At 63.9% G+C, this 22,637-nt stretch overlaps 3 protein-coding genes across 6 annotated transcripts; 2 read left to right on the top strand and 1 right to left on the bottom strand.

Moving 5' to 3' along the window:
- Nucleotides 1-89: 89 nt before the first annotated feature.
- LMAN2L (lectin, mannose binding 2 like) lies at nucleotides 90-11,224 on the bottom strand. Of its 4 annotated transcripts, none has more exons than XM_075174792.1 (9): nucleotides 11,181-11,224; nucleotides 9,000-9,228; nucleotides 8,802-8,920; nucleotides 7,043-7,160; nucleotides 6,137-6,219; nucleotides 4,054-4,215; nucleotides 3,866-3,980; nucleotides 2,456-2,575; nucleotides 90-1,825 (listed from the first exon to the last, which is right to left on the bottom strand). In XM_075174792.1, the coding sequence occupies exons 1-9, from the start codon at nucleotides 11,202-11,204 to the stop codon at nucleotides 1,683-1,685; spliced, it is 1,113 nt and encodes a 370-aa protein (XP_075030893.1). In that variant the 5' UTR covers nucleotides 11,205-11,224; the 3' UTR covers nucleotides 90-1,682. The 4 variants fall into 4 exon arrangements, 3 of the variants coding, with proteins under 3 accessions (XP_075030893.1, XP_075030895.1, XP_075030894.1); XR_012677456.1 differs by lacking the exon at nucleotides 90-1,825 and adding an exon at nucleotides 2,724-2,979; XM_075174793.1 differs by lacking the exons at nucleotides 90-1,825; nucleotides 2,456-2,575 and adding an exon at nucleotides 2,724-3,687.
- A 125-nt stretch (nucleotides 11,225-11,349) lies between these two features.
- On the top strand, nucleotides 11,350-20,917 carry CNNM4 (cyclin and CBS domain divalent metal cation transport mediator 4). Its single transcript, XM_075174791.1, has 7 exons — nucleotides 11,350-12,790; nucleotides 16,291-16,434; nucleotides 16,524-16,661; nucleotides 17,157-17,326; nucleotides 17,481-17,580; nucleotides 18,966-19,147; nucleotides 19,253-20,917. The coding sequence occupies exons 1-7, from the start codon at nucleotides 11,365-11,367 to the stop codon at nucleotides 19,460-19,462; spliced, it is 2,370 nt and encodes a 789-aa protein (XP_075030892.1). The 5' UTR covers nucleotides 11,350-11,364; the 3' UTR covers nucleotides 19,463-20,917.
- Nucleotides 19,680-22,573, top strand: LOC142093456 (uncharacterized). Its single transcript, XM_075174635.1, has 6 exons — nucleotides 19,680-19,757; nucleotides 21,165-21,500; nucleotides 21,596-21,691; nucleotides 21,804-21,939; nucleotides 22,076-22,161; nucleotides 22,276-22,573. Exons 1-5 carry the CDS (start codon nucleotides 19,680-19,682, stop codon nucleotides 22,084-22,086), a joined length of 657 nt encoding a protein of 218 aa, XP_075030736.1. The 3' UTR covers nucleotides 22,087-22,161; nucleotides 22,276-22,573.
- Nucleotides 22,574-22,637: the final 64 nt, after the last annotated feature.

Raw genomic sequence — 22,637 nt, 5'->3', positions numbered from 1 at the left:
GGATGTGGTCCCCGAGTGGCTACGGCACTCGACGGCATCGGTTTGGGGAGGAAACGCCGTCATCGGCGGTGACAAAAAGCACGGCGGTGTCACACACGCACACACCGATGTTTATTCCGAGACACTAGTTACAGCTCCAGGAAGAGGCACGCACGTTTCACTCCCAGTTATCAGGCAAAAAGAGGCAAAACACCAGAAAAAAAATTCTCTTTTCACGCCACAACCATCGTTGGGCACTTGGGAAAAAGCTCCCACCTACCCCGGGAACAGCATCCTGCCGAAAATCCGCCGGCCACACGTGCGTGTGTGTCCCCCGACACCACTGGGACCCCCGTGGGGATCCATCCCGGGTGCGAGCGTCCTGGAAAGCAGCGGGGCGAGGACACAGCTCCCCACGACACCGTCGAGGAGGGTGCTGGGGGTGGCAAATTTGCCACCTTGATGTCCCCAGAGCCACCTGGGATAAACTGACCTAATATCTCCCTCTCCTGGGTTTCTCCGGGGACCCCGCGCTCTCCGTGCCATCACCTCGTGAGCGACCGACGAGGTCCCCAAAGGCGAAACGCAAGAGAAACGCAAAAGAAATCGTTGACCAAAGCAGTCACTGAGGTAGGAATAAACCACGACTCCCTGAAAGGCAGCGAGAGCTCCGGCTCCGAGAGGCAGGGGAATCGCTCCCTCCCCCTCCAAGGCTCAGCTCCTCCTCGGAGGGGCCGCGGGATGCGGCGAGCACCGAGGGGGAAAGCTGCCAGAAGCCACGACGCGACATGCAAACAGCACCGGCGCAGGAGGCCGCGGCGGGACGGGAGGCGTGCGGAGGCGGCGGGACGCTCGGCGGCGGCTCTGCGGAGCGGGGAGAAAGGGCCGAGTCCCGAGACGCAGCAGCAAATGGTTATCGGAAATGGGGAACCCGGCGTTACACCCCGAATCGAGGAGAGGGGCTGCCCCAGGTCGGCTTCGCAGAGGGGATCAGTTGCTCCCCAAAGGGGCGAGCCCGGCGCCAGGCGGATTCCCAGCTCCATCTGGGAAAACCATCAGCATTCCCTGCCCCAAAACACCAAATTTCGGCGACTAGCGGGACAGAGCAGCGCGGGAATTCAAATTACGAAGAAAAGCAGTCCGGTCTCCAAAGACAGCCGGAGACAGGCGATAGAAAACAGCCGGAGCGGGATGAACAGCTTGGAAAATCCCTCCTGGAAACGAAACTGCGCGAGACAAGGGGTTGCGAGGGTTACGGTAAAGCTGCAAGGGGTTTTCGCAGGAGTCTGGCGAGGAAAGCAGGCGCTCGCTGGCGTCCCTCAGCCGGGATTTCACAGCCGAGATGGCGACTTCTGCCAGCGTTCGGGCTCCCCGGATGGCCGAGAGACGGCTCAGCACTGCGGCACAGCCCCTCCTTCTAAACAACCCACAAAGGAAAGGTCCTTCGGGGGACGGCAGGTCCGGCCCCGCGACGCTCGGCTCCCAGTCCATCGCACGCCACGCTGGGGGATCCCCTCGCTCCCACCGGGAGCGGCGTGGGAGTTCTGGAGAAACGGCAGGCCCCGCTTTTGGGGGGGGGGAGGACACGAGGGTCCCTGCCGTGAGGGTCCGTCCATCACGCTCTGGCCAGTCTGGGATGGGTGGGAGTCGGGATGTGGCTAGCAAGGACTAGCACCGGGCCATCCCGGGGGGGGGTTCCCAAGTCAATAGAAGTGTTTCCGGCTCTGCTCCTGCCACTTGTTGTAGACGATGACTCCGATGACGATGGCGAAAACGATGGCAACAAGGGAGAAGAAGACGATTAAGAAGAGAGCCAGGCCGCTCATGGGCTCCAGCGGTGCCTCCACTGTATCAGAGGAAGAAAAACAGCCCGTGAGCCCCCAGAGAGCCCAACGCCCCGAAACCCAGCTGAGAATTGCCTGCACTGGGGGGGGGGTTAACACACCGGTAACCCCACGCACGCCCTGCCAGGCTCACACCACCCCAGGGTTTGGCTTCCCAAAGCCGTCGGGCCCCAGCTCGTTGTAAGGGCTAAAGCCACGAGACCTCAGGGCACGTAAGGGGCTTGTGGACGCGTCTGCGGTGGCATTTCTGGAGGGGAGGTGACACTGTCGAGCTTCAAAACCTCCGTGAGCTTCCAGTGGACCAGCACACCCCGTTTTGGTGACGGCGTAACCAAAGTGGAGCGGAGACACTTCGCCAGGCAGGCCGCGGTCCTCCGGGATGGGAGCAATTCTCCGAGGGCGAGCGCTGTCGCCTGCTACCTCCACGCCGAACGGAGACGGGCTGTGACACCGGTTGTGTCACACAGCGGGCGAGAACAACGCGGCACGGACCTCCCGGTTCCAGCTAGAGCTCGGCTGGTTTGCCGGCTGGTTTCTGTTCCGCAAGCACCACGGCTCCACGACCCTGAGGGTCCCCCCAAATCCCCGCCGGTCCCACCTTCCCCTGCGTGAGGCCGATGGCTCCTACTCACTTCCCGGCAGCTTCAGGTTGTCCACGATCGGCAGATACACCTCTCTGTCCTGCTTCTCCTCCTCTGGCGTCCGTTCTACCGTCAGCTGGTAAAGCTTTAGCGAAATGATGTCGTGGTTATCTGGAAACAGAGCAGAAACGTGTCCCGAGGCGTCATCGATAAATACGGCTCCGGCCAGGGGATTCGAGTGCCGCAGGCGGCACTGTGGGATGTTATCGCTTGGGGCAAAGGCGCTGGCTCTCCCCTCCCAAGGGGAGACAAAACTCACCTCCGCAGGGCAGGGTCTACGCCGGGCTGAGAGCTGCGCCCCAGCGCCGGGCCCTCTGCCAACAGGAACCTTTAAGCTACTTAAATTGAAAAACAACAGCCCGGATCGGGAGATCATCTGACTGGAAACCGAAGGGAATGTGTTAGCATCGGCCTCACGTGGCCCTACTTCCTTTGCTTGTGATGGTGGAGTTATTAGCGGGAGAAGGCGAGCGCTCCACGCCAGCCTGCCAGCTCCCCGGGCACTGGGCAGAGATCTGAGAGAGAAAAGGAACTTTTGTTGGAGCCAACAACGGGCCCAGACACCGGCCATCAATGCGCTTTTGTAGAGGCGTAACTCAAATCAGGCTTAAAACTTGCCGAAAGAGGCACAGAGGGGTAACGTCAGGCCTGACGGCACCTGGACCAGCGCCGGGAGAGAAGTATTACGCTGAGGAAGGCGGAGGGTTTAGCTTTAGCTCTCTGCAAAACCCGATTTACACCGGCCCACGTTGCACCACCGTTTCCAGGTGCGCCTGGCCGCTCCCTCAATAACAGGCGGGCGATAGCTCTGGGGCTATGAAATCCAAAGCGAAATAATACCCAGGCGCGTTCCAGAGACGCTCAGGGAGCAGGAGGAAGCATCGTGGCTTGGCTGTAACGCCTGGGGCGTTTGCAGCGATGGCAGTTCTTTCCAGCGCTGCCCTCGGGGCTAACCCGGGCACCACGGATGGCGGCAGGAGAGTACGGGAGATTTTTTTTTTCCGTGCTCATCCTGTTTTTACTCCTCCCAAGACGCGTGTTTTGGAGACAGAGCCTCCGGCCGAGCCGGTACAGCCATTTCGCCGCCGTGGCGTTAAGAGAGGCTGGCTGAGGTCAGGCTGTGGCCCCGCAGGGAGCTGAAGGAAAATGGGAAGCGCTGCCTAGACAAAGCGCTCGGGGGGGAGCAACACGCCCAGACTGGGTTTTTGGTTCCTTCGGAGTTGCTGCAAGATTAAAAACCAAGGCTCCCGCCCACAGCTCAAGGGTGTTTAAAGCATGGAAAGGTCCTCACGTGCTTCTGTAAGCCCCACCGGGTACCGAGCTGCACCTCCAGACACCCAAAGCTGCGCAGGAGCTGCCAGAGCTGCTTGGGAAACAAAGCTGGGGACGCCGGGGCAGTACCTGACAGGTCTCCGGTGACAGAAGAGGTCCCAAAGTAGTACCCACGGGGCAAGCGCACGCCCGGCACGTCGATGCAGTCTCGCCACTCGTGCTTACCGTCGATATCGATCAACACCTGAGAAAGAAGAAGCTCCCTTAGCCCCTCCGCGGTCCCGCTGCCCGCTCTGCCCCGGCAGGCGGCGACTCACCGTCAGTCTCCTCTTCACGTAGCGGATCACCAGGAAGGTGTCGTGGTTGAGGTTGCGCACCATGGCCGTGCAGCCCCCCAGTTCCGTCGGTCTCCCGTCCCGGTCGTGGTCGTAGGTGAGAGAGCCGTTGTTCACCATGGCCGAGATGTAAGGGAAGACGCGCTGCAAGGGGGGCAAGGCTGAGAGTGAATTTCTGCTCTCGTCTCGCCGGCCACGGCTCAGCTCGGCTCTACCGGCTGCCCGCGCATCCCGGCACACCTCCGGGGTCAAGAGCCGCGACAGCCCTACGGACCCCAAACTCCTTCACCCCCCCCCAAGGATCCATCTCAACACGACAACAGCACGATCCCACTTCATCCCCCAGCCTTCCTCGGGCTCAGCTCCCAGACCTCTGGGACGGAGGACAACCAGTTTCCATGCAGTCTCCCGGCTCACAGAGGGATTTCTGAAGTTTGGAGGAGGGAATTCCTTGACTGTGAGCCAAGGTGAAACCCAACAGCTTGGGATCGGGTAGGTAGCAAGAGCAAGTACCTGATTTCCCGGGCTGTACCTCCTCTTCTGAGCCTGCCAGTCCAGGGTTATGGCAAAGCAAGAAAAAGCAAAGCAAGACGGTCACAGACCGGAGTTTAGTATTAACCTGCAACCGGGAAAGGTCCTCCCCGCAGAGCTCAGCACGTTATTGGCTTAGCGGAGACTAAAGCAGAGAGGGGTTTAGATGTTAGGTGCCGAATCCCGGGACACACGGCTAGGAAACGGCGCCGGCGGGCAAAAGCCACGTCAAGCGTTGCCACGTTCGGCGTTTCTCCTCCTTGGCGGCGCAGCAGCTCACTCGCACAAAAGCCAGCGCCCAACGGGGACACGTCGGCCACGACCGCTCCCCAGGGAGCCACAACTAACCTGTCCCTCTTCCCTCGAGAATAAAACGCTTCTTTTTATCTTTTTAAAAGCAAGAGAAAGCAGCCGTGAACCCACACACCATTACAGCACCTGGCCCATCAGCATTTCTCCATTTCTTCCCTTCCTCGGTGCTTAACCGGAGGAAGGCAGCCCCCTCCGGTTGCAGACTGCGCTCAGAAGCCAGACACCCACGTTCCACTGATTATTTCTTTTCCATAAGACCTGTTGCGTGTCCCTTGACCCCACAAAAGCAGAGCTGCCACCCTGCAAATCAACAGGATCCATCCAACACCACGCTAATCCCCGAATGCTGCCGATAACGCAACGCCAGACGGCTCGGAAAGGCTTTTACGAGCACAAAGTCCACCCTTGCGCCAGAGCCGGCTGCTTTGGGCGTTTGAACAAAAACCGGTAGTTACTCAACTTTGGCTCGGCAGCTCCGAGGTCAGGGCACATCCCAACTGCGCCCTTTCGTCTCTCTCCCCGGGGTGAAGGGGGTCCTGCGGGGCGGTGGGGTTAGCGCCAAGGTCTCGGGGTAAAATAGCGCCTGTTTTTTAGGGGAAGCTAGAATTAAGAAAAGATCCAGCTTTGGTTTTGGAGTGATGAAACCGATTCCAGCATCGAGGTGGGAAGGGCCTGGTTTTAACTGCCTCTGCACTCCACAGGAACGGATGCCAATAAATCCCAAAGAACAGACACCTCAGGAACAGAAAGATCTTTAGTCGGGCATCTTTCAAAGAGGCAGAGCGCAGAGAGCAAGGAAAGCCTCTTGCCGACTAGCTGCCGTGAAACAGCCCCGTCGTGCAGGCAGGCCTGGGCTGGCAGCTCTACTCGAGGTCTACAAAGACCTTGGTACAGCTTCACCTCAAGCGCTACTTGCTGGCAGCCTCCAGAAAGCACAAGAGCTCGTAACGCAGAGGTGGTGTCATCCGCTAGTTTTCTCCTGCCCCGCGAGCTTTTTCTCTGGGTAAAGGTGAGCACAGAACTACCCTGCGGCTTTTCACGTCTCTGAAGAGTTATTGCCTCGCTAGGAAGAAAAAAAAAACGACTACGCAGAGCACGGCGGGGAAAGGCAGTGGAGAGGAAGCAGAGTAATATCTGGTCTGTGATTTAAGAGCTCAAAAAGAGATCGCACTGTGTCGATGAAGAGCTGCGTTTGCGGTCCCGTTTATCCTTCCTAGCTCACCTCCTGCTGCTTCTCCTCGTTTGGGTAGGTGTCCACGAACACTCCCAGGCCCAGGAAGTTATCCTTGCTTCCAAAGACAGGTCCTAGAAGGAAGAAGAGGCTCTGAATAAGGGTGGCAAGGCCGGGCAGGCGTTGCAAAGGGTTTGTTACCCATCCCTTCGTGTTGTTCTCTGTATCAGGGAACGAGGCAGGCGCTCTCCTGGCTACACAGGGGCAGATTTACCCTCAAGTCACGTAACTCTGCGTCAAAACCCACGCGTAAGTCAAGCTGGGAGGATGTACGGGGTCAGGGGACGCAAAGGCTTGTTAACGTCGCTGTGGCGGGGAGACCCAGGTCGGACGCCGCGATGGGGGATCAGCGGGGAGGGATCTTTTGTCCCCAGCTTCCACCCGCTTCTGTAGGAGGGAGCTGCGGCACCTCTTCAAAGGCCAGAGACGGAGCTGAGCACTGCAGAGCTCCAGGCAGCCTTGAGGGTTAATCAAGCACACAGCCTCTCCAGGCAGGGAAGTCAGAGGGCAAGATTAAATCCCCTACTCTTTGCTGTTCAAGGATCGAGCTTCCTCCGCCGTCTGTTTTTTAAAGAGCTGACTCCCACCATCTCAAAACAATCCCAAAGCTGCCCACCCCCCAGCTGACTCCAGCCTCCCAGGGCCCCGGTAAACCCCCAACCCAGGGTGCCGAGACTCAGAGGCAGCCTCGTGCACGGTCGTTACACCCTCTCTGCCTGCCAGGGCGAAAGAAAAATAGCCCTAAGGCCCCAAAACACTGCAATTCCCCAGAGGACGCTGCAATTCCCCGCTGCGATTTCCCCGAGGGAGCCTACAGACCAGGGAGAAGGTGTCCTCGAGAAGGCGGCACGTGCAGCCCGACACCTTCCACCTCCGCAGCTACCGCCGGCGTTTTACCTGGCTGCATGCGATCTTTGGTGTACCAGATAGCAAAGCCGTCTCCGTTCAGGTTTTTCTTGCCTTGCCCGTGGATTTTAAAATGCACCTGCATCTCCCAGTCTCGGAGGTAACACGGCTGCAAGAGAAGGAGCGAGGATGCGAAATTAGGGCGTCCCTCGTGTCAGCACCCGCCGCTTCTCTGCCCACGAGGGTCAGGGGTCGGCGGGGACGGACCACCACCGCAGCCGGCTGTGCCATCCCCTGCCCATCGCAACAGCCGGCAGCTCCACGCGCCGCCGAACCGGAGAGCGCGCTGACACTCCCCGTCTCCCTTGCCAACAGACCGTGCTGTCCTATATTTTGGATGCGAGCAAGAATAATTAATCCCAAGGGACGTCATTAAGCTGAGGGAATTGGTCGTTACCCAAGGTTATAAAAAGCCAAGGAACCGATTCTGATCTCACGCTATTCTGAGGCAAGAGCAAAATCAATAACTCACACCCGGGAAAAAGAGAGCAGAAATAGCTCAAGGAGCAGCTCCAGCTTCTTAATTGCTGATGAGCCAATTACTTCTTGAGCTACCAATAAATTCCCTGCGCTAACGGGCGCACAACGAGATGAGCTTGTAACAGATTCGCTCACGCGACGTTGCGAAGGCAGCCGGTGGCTTCGCTCAGAAGCCACAAGGTTTCGTGGGAGCCGTAAACCCACGCAAAAAAAAAAAAACCCCTCCCTCAATATTTTATAACAATAAAAGCTGAGCGTGTCGGGTCGCTTCTGGTCACGTAGGGCGTTTTTCAAACCACTGTGGAGCGGTGGGGTACAAAAATCCCACCGATTTCAACCCCAAATTGAAATTCAACGTGAATTATCAAGCATTAAAGGGAGCGCTGCTGGGCAAAAGGCTCGTGGGGGCAGCGGAACACCTTAACAGGACGCAGCGCTGGCGCTTTACCGGCCCTGCGCCGAGATGTGGGCACGGCAAAGGGGGCAACGGGCGCGCTCCGGCCGCGGCGGTCCCAAAAGAGACCCCACGCTGGTCAGCACAGACACCCCAAATTCACATGGGGGGGGACTCAGCCCTTGCAGGAATCGCCACGCCAAAGGCTGGAAGCTGAAGTGCTGCTGGTACCCCCAGCCCAAAGCCCCCCACGGGCCTCCCCTGCCCCACTCAACACCCCCAGTCAGCTTCCCCCCACCCTCTCCCTATGGCCTCCATAGCCCCCCAAGTTCCCCCCACCACGACCTTGCCCCAGACCCTCAAACCTCCCCAGCCCAAACGCCCCCTGTGCCACCACAACCCCCCCAAAACCACCCCACACCCCCCTCCTCGTAAACCCCTCGTACCTGCTGCCCTGGACCCCCACACCCCCTCATTTGGTTCAGACCTGCCCAGCCACCCCAACACCCCCCCCCCGCCAATATCCACCCCCACCTCAAACCCCCTTCCCCAGGACCCCAGCCCCCCCCCCCATACACCCGCACCCCAAACCCCCTTACTCAGGACCCCCCCCCACCCCTGGCTCAATTCCAACCCCCCCCAAACCCCCCCACCCCCCTCCCCTGGCCCTCAGCCCCCCCATACTCACCCCAATCAACCCCACTCCCCCCCACCCCAACCTGGCGGGAACCCGCTCCTCCAGTCCCCCCCCTCACTATCCCACCCCCACAGGGCGCACCCCACGGTTCCGACCCTCTCCCCCAGCACCCCCCCAACCCATCCCGGTGCCCCCCCCCGGTCCAGACCCCCTCCCACCCCGGTCCCCCCGGGGCTCACCACTCGGTTCCAGACGGCTCCCTGCTTGCTCTGCACGTCGGGGGTGAGGCGGATGTACTGGGTCATGACCATGGCGTTACCCAGCAGGTCCCACAGCCCCGAGCTGGCCGAGCCCACGCCTGCGGCCCACACGCACCATCGGTACCGGGCACCGGTACCGGGCACCGTCGTTCGTGTCTCCGCCCCCGCCACACTCACCCTGGTACGGTTTGGAGAGCGAGTGCTCCCGCTTGAGGTGCTCCTCCGTCTGCTCGGCCCGCGGCCCGCCCAGCCCCAGCGCCACCGCCAGCAGCGCCAGCCCGGCCCGCCACCGGCCCGCCGCCGCCATCTTCCCTCCGCCGCCCGCGCCGCGCCCCGCCTCGCCCTCCCGTTGGTCGGCCCGCCCCGCTGCGCCGCCTGCCGGTTGGGCGTACGGGATGTCTGTCAACTGAGAGGCGGGGCGCGCGCGGGGCGGGTAATGGGCAATGTAGTTCCGGCCGCCTTAAAGGGTCCGCGCCGGCCCCTGGCGCGCACCAGCCCCACTGCCCCCCCAGCCTGAGTCCTGCCCCCCCAGGGCCTAGTGCCCCCCCCAGGGCCTAGTGCCCCCCCAGGGCCTAGTGCCCCCCTCCAGGTCCTAGTGCCCCCCTCCAGGTCCTAGTGCCCCCCCCAGGTCCTAGAGCGCCCCCAGGGCCTAGTGCCCCCCTCCAGGTCCTAGTGCCCCCCTCCAGGTCCTAGTGCCCCCCCAGGGCCTAGTGCCCCCCCCAGGTCCTAGAGCGCCCCCAGGGCCTAGTGCCCCCCTCCAGGTCCTAGTGCCCCCCCCCCCCCCCCCCCCCCAGGGCCTCGTGCCCCCCCAGGTCCTAGTGCCCCCCTCCAGGTCCTAGTGCCCCCCCCCCAGGTCCTAGTGCCCCCCTCCAGGTCCTAGTGCCCCCCCAGGGCCTAGTGCCCCCCTCCAGGTCCTAGTGCCCCCCCAGGTCCTAGTGCCCTCCTCCAGGTCCTAGTGCCCCCCCCCCCCCCCCCCAGGTCCTAGTGCCCCCCCAGGTCCTAGAGCGCCCCCGCCCCCCAGGTCCTAGTGTGTCCCCGTCCCCCCCCAGGTCCTACTGTGTTCCCCCCCCCCAGAGCCTAGTGTGTCCCCCAGGGCCTAGTGTCCCCCCAGGTCCTAGTGCCCCCACTAGGTCCTAGTGCCCTCCCAGGTCCTGTGCCCCCCGAGGTCCTAGTGCCCCCCCAGGTCCTAGTGTGTCCCCCCAGGTGCTAGTGCCCCCCCCCCCCCAGGGTCCTAGTGCCCCCCCACCCCGTGTCCCCCCAGGTCCTAGTGTGTCCCCGTCCCCCCCCCCCCCCCAGGTCCTAGTGTGTCCCCCCCAGGTCCTAGTGCCCCCCCACCCCGTGTCCCCCTAGGTCCTAGTGCCCCCCCCCCCCCCCCCCCCCCCGGTCCCAGTGTCCCCCCCAGGTCCTAGTGCCCCCCACGTCCTCGTGTCCCCCCTCAGGTCCTAGTGCCCCCCCCCAGGTCCTAGTGTCCGCCCCCCCTCCCCCCCCCCCCCGGGTCCTAGTGCCTCCCCAGGTCCTAGTGTGTCCCCCCAGGTGCTAGTGCCCCCCAGGTCCTAGTGTCCCCCCAGGGCCTAGTGTCCCGTCCACCCCCAGGTCCTAGTGTGTCTCCCCCCAGGTCCTAGTGCCCACCACGTCCTCATGTCCCCCCAGGTCCTAGTGTCCCCCTCCCCCCCCCCCCCCCCCCAGGTTCTAGTGTCCCCCCCAGGTCCTAGTGCCCCCCCAGGTCTAGTGTGTCCCCCAGGTGCTAGTGCCCCCCAGGTCCTAGTGCCCCCCCCAGTGTCCCCCCCAGGGCCTAGTGTCCCTGCAGGGCCTAGTGCGTCCCCCCCCAGGGCCTAGTGCCCCCCCCAGGTCCTAGTGTGTCCCCCCGGTGCTAGTGCCCCCCAGGTTCTAGTGCCCCCCCCCAGTGTCCCCCGAGGGCCTAGTGCCCCCCCAGGTGCTAGTGTGTCCCCCAGGTCCTAGTGCCCCCCTCTCACCCGTCCTGGTGTCCCCCTCAGGGCCTAGTGTGTGCCCCCTCCCAGGGCCTAGTGCCCCCCCAGGTCCTAGTGTGTCCGTCCGCCCCCCCCCCCAGGGCCTAGTGTGTCGTGTCCGTCCCCCGTCCCCCCCCCCCAGGTCCTAGTGCCCCGCAGGGCCTAGTGTGTGTGGCGTCGTCCCCCCACCCCTCCCCGGGCCTAGTGTCCCCCGAGGTCCTAGTGCCCCCTGCCCCCCATATCTGCCTTCCCCAGGGGACACCCCCATCTAACCGACACCCCCACCCAGGTGACCCCCCGCACGCACCCTCCGCCCCGCTCCGGCTCCACCCCCCCCTTCTCACAGCCCCCCCCCCCCCCAATTCCCCTTCACGTGACACCCCGCTCTCACCCCCACGCCCTGTGCGGTCCCCATCCTTTCAGGAACCACGCTGCCATCGCCCCCTTAAGGCGCGCGAGCCGGGGCGGGGGGGGGGGGGGGTGAGTGGGCGCGGCGTGTGACGCGCTCCCCCGGGGCGGGGGGCGTGGCGCGGTCTCTGACGCGGCCGCGAGCGCGGCGGCCGCGAGACACTAACATGGCGCCGGGCGGCGGGCGGCGGCGCGGCGGCGGGGGGGGCCCCGGCGGGGCCGGGGGGGGCGGCGGGGGGTCCCAGTCGTCTCCTCCGTTGCTGCCGCCGCTGTTGTTGCTGCTGGCGCTGCCCGGCGGGGCGGTACCGTCGGGGGACAGCGTGATCCTGGGCATGCGGTTGGAGGAAAGCACGAAGCCGGCGACGGGGGCTCCCACCCGCGGGCCCATCCGTGTGACGGAAGGGAGCGAGGTGCTGCTCCGCCTCTACGGGCTGGGGTTGGGCCCTCGCACCGGCGAACGGGTGGCCTTCGCCGAGCTACGAGCCGCCGCCAACACTTCGGTTCCCAACGGCACCTGCCCCGAGCGCTCCCAGGACCTGCTGGTGCAGCCCGGCCCGGCCGAGGCCCGCGACACCTCGGCCCTGCTGCGGGTCCGTGTCCAGCCCCTGCGTAAGGACGAACAGGCCAAAACCTACGTCCTCTGCACCCAACGGCGACCCGGCCAACCCTGGTTGCCCCATCAAGGCCCCGACGGACGTATCGTGGTGTTGGAGGAGAAAAAATCGCTCTTGCCCCTTTGGCTGCAGGTGATTCTCATCGCCGGGTTGTTGCTGCTGTCGGGGATGTTCAGCGGGCTCAACCTGGGCCTCATGGCGCTGGATCCCATGGAGCTGCGCATCGTGCAGAACTGCGGCACCGAGAAGGAGAAGCGTTACGCCCGTAAGATCGAACCCATCCGCCGTAAGGGGAACTATTTGCTTTGTTCCCTGCTGCTGGGTAACGTGCTGGTTAACACCACCCTCACCATCCTCCTCGATGATCTCATCGGCTCCGGCATCGGCGCCGTCGTCGCTTCCACTATCGGCATCGTCATCTTCGGGGAGATCGTGCCCCAGGCTCTCTGCTCCCGCCACGGCTTGGCCGTGGGCGCCAACACCATCGTGGTCACCAAGTTCTTCATGCTGGTGACGTTCCCCCTCTCCTACCCCATCAGCAAACTCCTCGACTGCATCTTGGGTCAGGAGATCGGCACCGTCTACAACCGGGAGAAGCTGGTGGAGATGTTGAAGGTGACGGAACCCTACAACGACCTGGTGAGGGAAGAGCTTAACATGATCCAAGGGGCCCTGGAGCTTCGCACCAAGACGGTGGAGGACGTGATGACCCCGCTGCAGAACTGTTTCATGATCAACAGCGACGCCATCCTGGATTTCAACACCATGTCGGAAATCATGGAGAGCGGCTACACCCGCATCCCCGTCTACGAGGACGAGCGTTCCAACATCATGGACATCCTCTACGTCAAGGATCTGGCTTTCGTCGACCCGGATGATTGTACCCCCCTCAAAACCATCACCAAATTCTACAACCACCCCGTCCACGTCGTCTTCCACGACACCAAGCTGGACGCCATGCTGGAGGAGTTCAAAAAGGGTGAGAGGGGGTCAGGGGGGTGCCGCTTCCCCGGGGTGCTGCTTTCTTCCCCTCGGAAGAGGCCGGCGGATGCCGGAAGCAAAACTCCGGAGAGTTTTGTCCTCCAGGGTGGAGCTGCCCACGCCGGGGCTGCCCCGGGGTCCCCACGGTTGGGGCGGTCGCGATCCGGAGGGGACCGGGCGCCTGGGGACGCGCCGTTGTGGTGCTGGGGACGGGCAGCGCGGCGCCGAACTGGGGGCAGCTGCTCGGTGCCCGCAACCACCCCGGGCTTCCGGGGTTTGGTAACGGCACTGCGCCCGCGCCGGGGAGGGAGAGCTTCTGCTTTATCGGCTGTGAAGCAACCAGCGCTCCGAGAAACACTTTGGGAGTGTTTACTTGTTCCTTGTTTTTAATTATCGGCCCTGGAGGCCCTTGAATAGCTGCTGGAAAATTGCTCGGCTCCTTGGTTTGGGCTTGGCTCCCTCCTCTGGGCCCTTCCCCGCTACGGGGAACAGCGAGTGCCGTTCGGTGCCGGCCCTCATCCCCGCTTTGCTTCCCGCTCACCACATCGGGACACCTAAAACCCGGCCGGAGGAGGGCTGGGAGGAGCAGCGGGACCCGGGCTCACCGGAGGCTGATCCCACCGGGAGCGGGAAAGGCTGTGTTAGCTCCGAGGCAGGATTTGACCCGCCCGGGGTCCCCACTCGGGGCTTTGCCGGACCCTCCTGCCCTTCCCAGCTTCTCGCAGCTCCTGCCGGCGAGGAACCGGCTGCCTGCATCCGTGCCGGGATAAAATAAAGAGCCCGGCTGTGGAGCAGCTGTGCCGGGTGATGCCAGGCCAACCCTCAGCCGAGCGTGACCCCGCGCTCTCCTCCGGCTCCCGTTACACTCGCCCGGCGGAGGTTTGGGCGCGTCACAAGAGCCAGGCGGTTTGCTGCGCCCTGCCGCCGTCGGGGATGTTTTGGGGGGGGTCGTGCGGAGATTTAGGGGATCTAATAATTCCTCCCACAGCAAGAGCTCGGCTTAAGCTTGGGCGAGGGTTTGGGAGCTGGTAAGTCCGAGCCTGGCTGATCTTTGAGGGTAGGTAGGAAACAGCAGCTCTGCTCCCGCCTCCCGTGCTTCCCTGGCACCCAAAAATCTCGGCACGGGATCCCCTCGGTCGTGGCTCGGCGTCGTTTGTGGTTGCAGCGACGAGGAGGGGATCTCATCGTCTTGGAGCTGCCCCGATCGGTGAAAAACCTTCTCGGCAAATGTTTTTCCTTCAGTTCATCTCACGCCAGTTCGAGAACGGCCATAGGAGCGCGCGCGGCCGTCCCGCTCCAAAAACCAGCAGAACGGAAGCGGAATCCTATCGAGCTGCTGGAGTTATCCCGGCTGCTGGCACCGGCTTTCCCTCCGACGAATCCTTATTAAAGGATTTAAAGCACGCTCATTCCGGTTACAAAGCCGCCCATGTCCTGTATTGTTATTTATTTTTTTTTTTCCATCGCTGCCTCTCTGGGTCGGGAGCCGGGTAATTTGTGGGGCGGCTGCCTGGGTTGTTTTTGAGGTCCCTTCCTGAACCCCGTTCCTCGTGGATGCAGCATCGCGGCGAGACTCTGCCCTCATCCCACTGCTCAGGACCCGGATCAGAAAGCGGGAGACACAGCCAGCAAAAGGATAAAGAAGGGGAAAAAAAAAAAAAAAAAAATCAACCGGCTGTGCTTCCGATCGTCCTAATTGCGACGCTCAGCAGCCGGACCTCTCCCCCCGGGTGCCGCGGAGGTGTCCCTGACGCCGGCCTCGGGGTGACAGCACCCACAGCGACGTCCGACGCTCGGCTCGGCGCCTCTTCCCCGTCTTCTCCTTCTCTCGGCGCGCGCCCGGCGTGAAGCTTCGAGCGCGGAACGACCCCGACGGGGAGCTCCCGGCCTCCCTGCCGAGCTCGGGGTGTTGCTCTCCCTCCTCGTGTGTAGGAACCATCGCGGCAAAGGGGGTTCCGACACACCCCGCTGGCGATGCCGCGACAACCGGCGCCGTGCCCTTTGCTCCGACGGTTCGGGTTCCCCGTGGCGTGTTTGTTTTGCCACCGGCCGCTCCCCTCCGAGCTCAGCCTTGGCTCCTCGTCCCGGAGAGAAACCTCTGCCTGACTCATCGGGGCCGATCCTTTCACCTCTCCCCGCCTCGCACGCGGTCGGCGAAGGAGCCGCCGCGCCTCGCCGAAGGGGTTAGATGGGTGGGTGAGGGGTTTTCGCGGCCCAAACAACAATTTTAGGGTCTTTTCTCCCCTCTCTATGCCATGCCTTTTTGCAGCGGGGTTGCCTGAACCCGCGTGAGCTTGGCTGAAGAAGGAGAAAAAGGGGAGCTGCGCGGTGCCCATCCCTAAAATTGGCTTTTCCCTGAGTGACAAGGGGCCTGCGGCTCTAAAATTAAATAGCAGATAGCGTCGGGGAAGGATTTGTGCTGGAACCGGAGCGGGACAGCGAGCAGGACACCTTGCCGCTGGCCTGAGGGCGAGCGTGGTGCTTGAGGAGGTAGAAGTGATTTTATTTCGGGTTGCGCTGAGGGCAGGGAGGGAACGTCACATTCCTCCGTGCCTCAGTTTCCCCAGGCTAAGCATACCGGTCCTGCGGGTCCATTGGCCTGCCCTGGGCACGCTGCGGTTTTCCACGCGACCGCTCGGCTCCTCTCCCCGGAGCGGAGGTGGATGTTCCGAGGAGGAGGAGTTTTTCCCAGCATCTCGGCACGATTTTGGGACAAAGCAGGAGAAACGTTCGGTTCACGGAGAGGCTCGACGGGTGCCCGGCAACTGGGGGCAGGAGCGACGCCAGCTTCGACGTGAGCCGGCGGTTCGGATTTAGCTGGAATAAGGCAAACCACGTCCTGCCTGCATGGGGTGAGGCCGGCGGAGCGAGGGGAGTTGATAATTTAGGGCTGGAGAGGTCTTCCTGCCAGCAAGGACCTGCCTGCTGGTGGCCGGGGCCGGCCGGGCAGCGGCTGCTTGCCCTTGGCTCTCTTCTCCCGGATGTTTTGGCTCCGGGATCGAGCGGCCGCTACGGCACCAGGTGTCCGGAGCGTTTCCTTCGGGATGGGACAGCCTCGGGTCAGCTTGGCAGAGGCGTTGAGGAAATTCGGAGAGGTGGGGACTGCGTCGTTCCCTCCGTGCCGGGGTGCTCTCAGCCCACCGGTGCTCAGCCGACGCTGCCGGAACCGTGCCGTGCTCCGGTGATGTGGCACGGGCTCCTCCGGGGCCACATCCCGTCTCCTCTGACCCCCCTGGCCAAGCCCACACCCCACGGCGAGACGGAGGTGCCTTGAGCCTTGCGGGCGCCGCTGTCACGGGCTTAATTACTGTCATTACACTGGGAATTAGCGCCCAGCCCAGTTTAGATTTTAACTGGTTTATTGTTTCTTATCCAGGAGGGTGACGGGGAGGGAAGGGCTGGTCCCGGTGACATCCCTGGGTTGCTGGGACCCAGCGGTGGGGCTAGGGGTGCTCCGGGGGGTGGTCTCCCTTCCAACGTCCGTGTGTCTGTCCGCAGGGAAGTCCCACCTGGCCATCGTGCAGAAGGTGAACAACGAGGGGGAGGGAGACCCCTTCTACGAGGTGCTGGGGCTGGTGACGCTGGAGGACGTCATCGAGGAGATCATCAAGTCGGAGATCCTGGATGAATCGGATATGTACAGTAGGTTTTGGGGCTTGGGCCCCTCTCCCCACCCTCGTCGTGTGCCGGGGTCCCTCCGGTCCCCCCCCATAACACCCTGTTCCCCGCAGCCGACAACCGCAGCAAGAAGCGGGTGGGCAACCAGAAGAGCAAGCGGGACTTCTCAGCCTTCAAGGACCCCGTCAACGAGCTGAAGGTGAAGGTCTCCCCGCAGCTGCTGCTGGCCGCTCACCGCTTCCTCTCCACGGGTGAGTTGGTTTTTTTTTGGGGGGGGGGGGGCACGGGGGGAAGCCCCCTGCAGCTCAGGGGCACCCCTGGGCTCAGTCCGGCTGCGGAATGCCGGCACCGACGGCTCCCTGGCAGCCGTGTGGGCTCTTTTCCCGTCCCTCCACCACGGAAGAGTCGTTCCAACCATCTCGTTCCGAAATTATGAGGCGCTTGCGTCTTGTCCCGCTCTCCTCCCCTCTGTCCCCCTGCGAAACGAGAAGGGACGGGGTTCAGGGGTGCCAGCAGGTCCCTGTCCCTTCAGGATGGTCCTGTTCCCCAGCTGGCACGTGGCCCCTCAAGGCTGGGACTGGTCTTGCTGGGGACCTGGAGCTGGTGTTGGGGCTGGACCCGGGGTCTTCTGCCCCCAGGGCGGGGGGGGGCCGGTGGGGCCCAGCCTGATCCAGGGAACGACCCCGAGGGACAGCGGGAGGGACAAGGCCTGCGGCTCTGACCCCCCCTTCCCCTCTCGTTCTCAGAGGTGACGCTCTTCACCCCCAACTTCATCTCGGAGAAGATCCTGCTGCGGCTCCTCAAATATTCCGACGTCATCCAGGAGCTGAAGTTCGACGAGGAGAACAAGAAATCCCCTCGCCATTTCCTCTACTGCAAAAACAAAGCAGCCGACTACTTCATCCTCATCCTGCAGGTACCCGGGCGCGGGGTGGCATTGCCAGCCACTGCGCGTGGGGACCCTTGGGTGAACCCTCACCCCGGGGGGAAGGCTGCGATGGAGGGGGTCTCATCCAGCCCAGCGCTGCGGGATGTGGCTTACAGAGTCCGACGCCGTCTCTCCCTTGCAGGGCAAGGTGGAGGTGGAAGCCGGCAAGGAATGCATGAAGTTTGAAGCGGGGGCTTTCTCCTATTACGGGGTGATGGCGCTCAGCCCCTCTCCTGTATCCGGTAAGCACCCCCCGATCGTCTGGGTGCCAGCGTGGGCAGAGCCCTCCCACCCTGTTTTAGAGCTGCCGGTGGGAATAGGAGACGCTGGAGCCCCCACCGGTGCCCCCCTGCGCCGTGCTGGGGGGAGGGGGACCAGCACCTCGCCTGGCACTTGTCCTCGGGGACCCGCACCCCGAGCGTGTCTGGCAGCGGGCGGAGGGTCCGATTTCGGGCTGCCCCCATTTCGGACTGCCCTCCCGTCGCTGTCGGCTTCTGCGAGCGGCCGGACGCCGACCCTCGCTGTTTCATCTTGGGGTCACCAGCCCCCATCCACCGTGAGGGGTAGAGGTAACCCACAGCCGCCCTCTCCTTTGCCCCGCCGGCGTCTCTTGACCTTGTCCTCTGCGTCTGTCTTGTGTTGTCGTCTCTCTGCCCTAGCCCAGCCCCGACGCCCAGCCACAAAGCGAGGGTCATTGTTTGCCAGGTTGACAGGTAAACGGTGCGGCTGCATGACGTGCCAAACCCCGCTGTGACCGCATTAACCCGCCGTAGTGGGCGTCTCCACCCCATTAATGCAATGTTTTATCCCCCCGGGTCGGACCGGCTACTCGTCATCTTGTCCGGTTCCGTGTACCGGGAGCCGTCCTGGTTACCTCGGCTTTCTCACCCCGCGTCCGAGCGTTTCCGGAGGAGGCTCCTTGCCCCGGTGCGGGCTGTGGCGCGGGGCTGGAGCTGGGCAGCGCCGTTGCCCGGTGTCACCCGATGGCATTAGGGTCCTGCACACCCCGTAACTACCCCGATTTCTCCCTTCGGTGTGGATACGGTGGAGGAAGAGGGGGACAGCACCGGCTGGGCAGCCCGCTGTGGTGGCTGTCCCCGCGCCGGCTGGCCGGTGAGGAGGTGCCACTCTCCCCGTTGCTGCATGTGGTTCCTGTGTCACCCCGGCTTGCCGAGCACGTCACCGTAACCCCCACCTCGTCCCTAACCCCACGCGGGGTGACTGATTCACCGGTTTTGGGAGTCACAGCGTCCTTGGGCTGGGACTGTCCCCTGGTCCTTTGTCCCCTGGGGCTCTGGACTCCCCGGCCGTGGCTGTTCGGCAGGCGACGGGCAGGGATCAAATCCGGCAGAGCTGGGGGACGGCAGCGCTCAGCCACGGGGGGCACAGGGCTGTGCTGGGGTGGACGCACGTCCCATCGCTCCCTGTCACCGCTGGGCTCCGTGTCCCCAGAGCCTGCGGGTCGGGGCTCTCCCTGCCCGGCACGCGCCGGCATCACCGAGGGGGCTCAGCACCCCGTAACCGGCAGGCAGAGAGTTGCCAGGCCCTCATCCCAGCACGGCGTAGGACCCTTCCCGGGGGTAGGGGGTCCGCGGTGTGGTTAACCCCCTCCCTCCTGTCCCCGCAGAGATCCGCTCCCCGTCCCACGTCAGCAGCCTGAACCGCTCGGCTTCCCTCAGCTACCACGAACGCTCCGACTCCGTCTCTTCCCCCGTCAGCGGCAGCAACAACCAGCTCAGCGCCGGCACCGGCGCCCAGTACGTGGCCGACTTCAGCGTCCGCGCTCTCACCGACCTCCAGTTCGTCAAGGTGAGGCGGCTGCCCGCCGGCACGGGGACGGGGACGCCGTCGGTGGGGTCCGGCGCGGCTCCTCATCCACCCCACCCCCCCTTATTATTTTTTTCCCCGGCGCAGATCACGCGGCAGGAATACCAGAACGGCCTGACGGCTTCCCGCATGGACAGTTGTCCCCAATCCCCCGACAGCAACGCCCCTAAACCGGATACCGGTTTACCGGAAAAACCGGAACCCTCCGCCACTGCCGACGAGACCACCAGTCTCCTGAACGAGAGGAACTGCCTGAGCCGCCGGAGCAACCACAGCCCCCTGGAAAACTCCATCTGACCCCGGCCCCGCCGGCACGCGCCGGGAGGGACCTCGCGTGCCCGTTTTAGGGACCCTTTCCCCGGTAGGAAACGCTCGGCGTCTCCTCGGTGACGCCGTACCGGGTGCCGCGGTTGCCGAAGAAGCCCGGTTGAGCTGGAGGAGGCGGCGGTGGGAAACGGAGCCCGGGATTTGCTGCTGCTTTCCAGACTGGCTTATTTTTAATTAATTTAAACGGATGGCGGTGGAGACGGCACAACTCTCCGCCGGCCGCCCCGCCGACGGCGCTCGTTCAGCTCAGGGAGCTTCAGGTCTCGTACGCCGCTTCGGGGCGGGGGGGGGGGGCTCCGCCACGGCCCCCCGGCACGGGCATCCCGGCCCTGGTGGTTTTGGGGCGCGACGGTGGACGGGGACGCCCGGGATGCGGCGTGACGGTGTCGTCTCATCCTTCTCCCGGTGAACCGGGGCGATGCCGCGACCCTTCTCCGTGCCCGTTCCCCTTTCCCGCTGGCCCGGGGCACCGGGGGATGCGGCGGTGGAGAGCTGGGCGGCAGGCCTGAGACCGAGGGGATGGGCTCGGCGCGTTCAAAGTGTCACCGGTGCGAAACCGGGCACGACCGCGGCCGAGACCATCCCGGGACCCCCCCCCCCTCCTCGGCCCCGGCCCCACCGGCGTCACGAGTGTGCCGAGGACGGCAGGGACGCCCCCCTCCCCCCCACCCTCCGGCGGTTTCGGTGCCTTCCCCCCTGCCGTGGGGCGTCTCAGGGTCTGGGTGCCGGGGGTCGGGGGGGGGGGATCGGTGAAGGGGGGGGTGCAGGATCCGGCATTTCGGGGCGGCACAAAGCTAGTGACCAAAGTTGTACAGGCAGGAGGGGGCCAGCGCCGGGTCCCCCCCCCTCCCCGGCACCGGGGGACCCCTAAATCCCCCGGTGACCTCCTTGGGGCAGGACGGGGGATGCCCAGTGAGCACCGGCCGGCCCCCCCACCCCGGTCCCCGGAGCTTCGTGGCCTGGGGGGGGGGAGGGAGAGACACCCCCCCCCTCCCCCAAAAAAAAAGCACAAGTTCCCTGGGTGAACTCTGTAAGTTATTGGGAGAAGGTTAATTATTTTTGTTAATCACATCTCGACGATCAGGTCCTAGGTCCTTCCGCGGGGAGATACTAGAAATAATAATAATAATAATTAATAATAATAATAATAATAAACCAAGACGAAAAAAAACCAAACTTTTTTTAATTAAATCATCCTCTATGCAACCCCCCCCCCTCTCTGGGAATTCGTATTTATTTTGCGCATCAGGTTTGATTTATATATTTGGGGGGGGTGGGGGGGGGCCGGGCCTCCCCCCCCGGTTGTGACACCCCTCCTCCTCCCGCCGCCCCCTCCCGGCTGTGATACCGACTGTGGAATTTTATTTGATGGGTTTTTGAGGGGGTTTTTTTTTGCCAGTTGGGTAATAAAAATCTATATCTATACGTCGGTCTCCTCCGTGCTTCGCGGCGAGGTGGGGGGAGCCGCGCAGGGCGCGCCCCGGTTACCGGGCCGTAGGACGCGGCCCCTTTAAATCCTTCCCCGGTGTTGTTTACGGCGCGGCGGTGAGGCACCGCCCCCGGAGGCGATATCGGGCGGCGATTGGCTGCACTGCGTGAGGTGGGACGGCCGGCGATTGGCCCCGAGGCGGGGCGTTAGGCGGCCGGCGATTGGCTGCGGGGCGGGGGGTAGATCGCGGAGAGGCGGAGCGACAGAGGGCGAGGCGGCCGCCGATTGGCTCTCCGGGAGGAAGGCGGGCGGGGCGCTGCGCGAGGCCTGGGCGGCGGGAGCCGGGTCCTGCATCTCTCCCTTCACCGATCCCCCGCCCCGTGCCACCGGGCGCGCAGGGGCCCGGCCGTAGCCGGGTCCCCTCCAGGGTCTGCGCGGCGCTGGGTGCTCCCTCCGCCTGTCAGGTCCTCCCGTGCCGCTCAGACCACGGGCAGCCCGCTCTCCGCGGGAGATGGAGGGGGCGAAGGAGGGACCGAAGTTCGAAAATGGAGCCTTCACCTACGACGGCGTCACCCGCAGGTGAGAGCGGCCGGTAGCGCCGGGCTCGCCCCCCGGGGCAGCGCCGGACCCACTCGGCCGTTTTTCGGGTTACGAATGGAGATGCTCTTCGGCAGGTTCCGGCTCGTCCCCGCTGTCCACCCGGTGCCCGGCTGCGTGAGCTGCTCCTCGTACCGCCCCGGCGGGCGCTCACCGACCTGCAGCTGATCAAGGTAGGGGCTGGATCCGGGCTGTTGGGAGCCTGCCCCGGCCTCACCCGGCTTTTTTGGAGCGCTGGGCCCCACGCCGAGCTGCCCGCAGGTCACTGACCCACTCTCTGCCCAGGTGATGCGGCCGCAGTATCTCGGTGCCCCTGTGGCCTCCAGGACCCCAAATCCGGCTGCTTCACCCAACAGCATCAAGCCGAAAATCATCCCCAGCAGCCGGACCATGCTCCTGAACCACCGGAACACCGTGCCAGGTAGGGAGCCGGCACGGCAGCGGGACGGCGATGGGTGCCCCAGTAGCCGTGCCCAACTGGGAACTGTGCCCTGGGCATGGCTGGGGGGTTCTGGGGTGCTGGTGGGGCAACCTCCGTCTCCGGTTCTTCTTGGCAGCGAGCAGCTGAGGCTGGGCCGCAGCACGGCACGGCAGAGCAGCCGCCGGAACGCCGATTCGGGGTGCCCCCTGCGAGGCTCCACATGTAAGTCGTGCGTCTCCCTCTCCCGTGTGTCTTGCCACGTTTCCCTGGCTTGGGGGCTAACCGCCGCCCCGACACGGGTGCCGCGAGCTCAGCGGCTGCTGTTTCCTCTGCTAGAGGCAACACCAAACCATCCCACGGGGAAGCGAAGAGCCAGGGCCGAAGCCCTTCTGCCTCCTCGGCGCTCCCGGCTGCTCGCCAGAGTGGGAGCCGGTGGCTGCGGCACGAGCCGAGGGCTGGGAGCGCAGTTTTGGTTCCCCCGTCACGGCACGCTCCCCGCAGGCACAGGGTGCCCCCACCACACGGGCGCCCTGTAGTGTTTCCTGGTTCAACAAAAGACTATTTCCCCCATTTTAAGTGATTTTTTTTTTTAAGAAATAAAAGCCACTGGAGGGGTTGGCAGCCAAAAAATGGTGCTGTGACCCCCCTGCTGCTGCCAGGCCCCCGCTCAGGGGTGACCCCCGGTCCGCACCGGCACC

The sequence above is a fragment of the Calonectris borealis genome, chromosome 27, assembly GCF_964195595.1.
Source record: "Calonectris borealis chromosome 27, bCalBor7.hap1.2, whole genome shotgun sequence".
Lineage (NCBI taxonomy): Eukaryota > Metazoa > Chordata > Aves > Procellariiformes > Procellariidae > Calonectris > Calonectris borealis.
The sequence above is the reverse complement of the archived record's forward strand: the minus strand, read 5'-3'. Positions and strand labels throughout refer to the sequence as shown.

Bases quoted from the DNA above. Each gene is read 5' to 3' on its own strand.
- CNNM4 (XM_075174791.1), top strand. From the start codon at position 11,365: ATGGCGCCGGGCGGCGGGCGGCGGCGCGGCGGCGGGGGGGGCCCCGGC. The intron at 12,791-16,290 runs GTGAGAGGGGGT...GTCTGTCCGCAG, and splicing joins GCTGGAGGAGTTCAAAAAGG to GGAAGTCCCACCTGGCCATC. The intron at 17,327-17,480 runs GTACCCGGGCGC...TCTCCCTTGCAG, and splicing joins ACTTCATCCTCATCCTGCAG to GGCAAGGTGGAGGTGGAAGC.
- LMAN2L (XM_075174792.1), bottom strand. From the start codon at position 11,204: ATGGGGACCGCACAGGGCGTGGGG. The intron at 6,220-7,042 runs GTAAAACGCCGG...TCTTCCTTCTAG, and splicing joins CAAAGATCGCATGCAGCCAG to GACCTGTCTTTGGAAGCAAG. The intron at 1,826-2,455 runs GTGAGTAGGAGC...CCTCTGATACAG, and splicing joins CAACCTGAAGCTGCCGGGAA to TGGAGGCACCGCTGGAGCCC.
- LOC142093456 (XM_075174635.1), top strand. From the start codon at position 19,680: ATGGCGGTGGAGACGGCACAACTCTCCGCCGGCCGCCCCGCCGACGGC. The intron at 19,758-21,164 runs GTACGCCGCTTC...GGCGGGGGGTAG, and splicing joins CTCAGGGAGCTTCAGGTCTC to ATCGCGGAGAGGCGGAGCGA. The intron at 21,692-21,803 runs GTAGGGGCTGGA...CTCTCTGCCCAG, and splicing joins CCGACCTGCAGCTGATCAAG to GTGATGCGGCCGCAGTATCT.